Below are 2,676 nucleotides of genomic sequence, written 5' to 3'. Positions count from 1 at the left end.
TGATCTTCATTTTTAATTGCAAGATTCCAGTAACATTCCCATTCTTTACACGTTGTAAGATAAATACACTTTATAAGCGTTGATAAAAATACTTTGAATTATTGGTACGAGGTACACGTGTGGGGAAAATTCAAGAAATGTCATCTCATTGTAATGTTTTCCGAAAGAGTTAAATCATACTTGTTACTCATTAAACCGCAACTAGTAATAACGTACGGAGTGAATTATCGATAAGATCGAAGAAAGGCTATTCCTTGAGTTAATCGATTAGAGACGTGTTATTATCACGTATTAGCGATAAGAAAAGCTCGACATACATTTTTTAAATCGATCTTGAAAAGCCACTTTGAAGAGAGAGAGAGAGAGGCGCTCCTATTTCTAATCAATTGACAAAATAAAGACACTTCCAAATATGACAGAATTGCAAAACGTTACAACTAGTTTTAAGTGCTTCGAAAAATGGCAGTCGTACTTCTGAGAGAATGGAAAAATTTCATTTGAAGTTTGGATTAAATTTTAAAAACATGTGTCACTTCTCTATCATATCCACATGATAAAAGGTCGATTCTTCTTTTATATAACTAGGAAATTGTTTGTTTTCTTAATTATGCACAAAGCTACACAAGGGCTCTGCCCACCACGGGTATCGAAACCCGTTTTCTAGCGTTGTAAGTCCGCAGATATACCGCTGTGCCACTGTGGGGAGGGGAGCAACTGGGAAATATAACTTCTATTTCTAATCAATTAGATGAAAGTACCACTTATTTCTAATTGATTGGAATATATCACCTTTAGCTCTAACTGAGTGTGAAAAGGTCACTTGCATTTCTTATAGACCCTTAAAAGGGTGCGTCATGTCTCTTATTAGATAAAAGGGGTTATTTTGATAGGGTTGATAAAAAATAAGAGTAGAAGATTGTAACTCTAGCGCCTTAGCGATTAGAGTAAAAATCACTTCCACCTTTAATCAAGTGAGAAAATATCACACCTTTATTTTACCGAATAGAGAAAGTCAATCCTACCTCTAAAGACTGCAACATCGGCACCTTCTCCAAGAGTGTCTCGTATTCCTTTCTCTTTTTGAAGGCACTCTTCAGGACTATCTTTCTAAAGATTTGCCGACTCTAAAAATATTGTCAAATTGTAATAATCTATAAACACATATACTTCAACATGAAACAAATATCACTCCAATTTAATACCTGGAGTTTTGTTTGTTTTTATTCATTTGTCACGTAAACATTTGATGATATTTAACATTGTACAGTGTTAATATTTATATTATATTTCTGGCAATAGGTTCAAAGGCTACCGTATCTAATTTTTAATTACTGACCACAGGGAAGACAACCTATCTGCACCACCTTACCACCCACACCCACTCTTATAACGCACACACACTTTTAAAATGCTAGGAATAGTTTGTGCTAATGTATGGATTCGAACCCGGATCGCCATCTCCTAACTCTAAGCTCTACCACAGGGGCAACTTGTACGCTCAAAATTGTACAGAGATATTTCATTTGATGTATTTGTTTATTGTTAAAGGCGAAGCTATACAATGAACTATCTGTGCTGCGCCCACCATAGGTATCGAGCCCCATATCTTAGCGTCGTGAGTCCGTAAACATACCGCTAACACACCTGGGGAATTCAGTGTTTCGTTTTTTTCTACTTGTATTTATTTGTTTGAGTTTCACGCATAATTACTCGAGAGCTAACTGCGCTAATTGTCCCTATATTTGAAGTGACTGACCAGAGGAAAGACAGATAGTCGACACCACCACCCCCCGCAAACTCCGGAATTACTCTTTACCAACAAATATTGAGATTGACCGTCACATAACGCCCCCGAAGCTGAAAGCGCAAGCATGTTCGGTGACGAGATTCAATCTCGCAGCTCGTGAACTAGAACCCTAACCACCAGGCTATGCGCAGGTCTATTGGTAGCTAATTTTAGAATTTAGCTTGGCTTCTTGTTTACAAAACAACGTTATAAATAGCTCCATTATTACAACCCTTATCGGCAGCACAATAGTTTTTCCTGTTTCTTTATAGGTTAAAATAAAATTATTTCTATTTTCAACCCAAGTTTAAACCCACTCGAATCAAGAAAACAGCTTTAATTTCGTCATAAATTTAAATAGAAAAACGATAAACCTAAGAACAAATAATAAAGCGTTTGTATTTGAGTGGCCGTTCCATCTCTTGTCTTTAAGAATGATATTTTTTTTTTCCAAAAAGCTCTGAACCAAAACTGCATTTTTCATGTATTAAAAGGTATTTAGCTTTTTTAGAATGTTCATTCATGACACTTGATTTTTACAGGCACTATACCTTTAGCATAGTTTTTTTGTATATTGCTTCTGAAAATACGTTAATATATCTCAGACTAAATTAACACAAGCCACATGACGACTATTAACGTACATTAACACCACATCCCAAGTTCACAGCCTTTAAGTCAATTTGAAAGAAGGAAATGCAACAAAACCTCTTTTTTTCATAGCAGCAAATACATTTTGAAATTTTAAGAAATCATATTTCTTTTTAAAAACAACAACAAAAAACAGTATCACTTTTCTAGACTACATAATGAGCAGTAACATATTTCTGGTAGAATTTATTTCTGTTGTTTAAACTTATGGAAAGATTAATACTAGAGCTTTACGAAGT

General features: G+C 34.9%; 1 protein-coding gene across 1 annotated transcript in view; it reads right to left on the bottom strand.

Annotated features, from left to right (window-relative positions):
* Positions 1-1,022: 1,022 nt before the first annotated feature.
* LOC106471442 (cAMP-dependent protein kinase type II regulatory subunit-like) overlaps positions 1,023-2,676 on the bottom strand; it is a gene marked incomplete at its 3' end in the record, with an annotated part of 59,116 nt that continues 57,462 nt past the window's right edge. Inside the window, exon 8 of the mRNA XM_022400054.1 lies at positions 1,023-1,124. Coding sequence (XP_022255762.1) covers positions 1,023-1,124 — 102 coding nt within the window. The remainder of the gene's footprint in view (positions 1,125-2,676) is intronic.

The sequence above is a fragment of the Limulus polyphemus genome, unplaced genomic scaffold, assembly GCF_000517525.1.
Source record: "Limulus polyphemus unplaced genomic scaffold, Limulus_polyphemus-2.1.2 Scaffold4627, whole genome shotgun sequence".
Taxonomy (NCBI): Eukaryota; Metazoa; Arthropoda; class Merostomata; order Xiphosura; family Limulidae; genus Limulus; species Limulus polyphemus.
The sequence above is the reverse complement of the archived record's forward strand: the minus strand, read 5'-3'. Positions and strand labels throughout refer to the sequence as shown.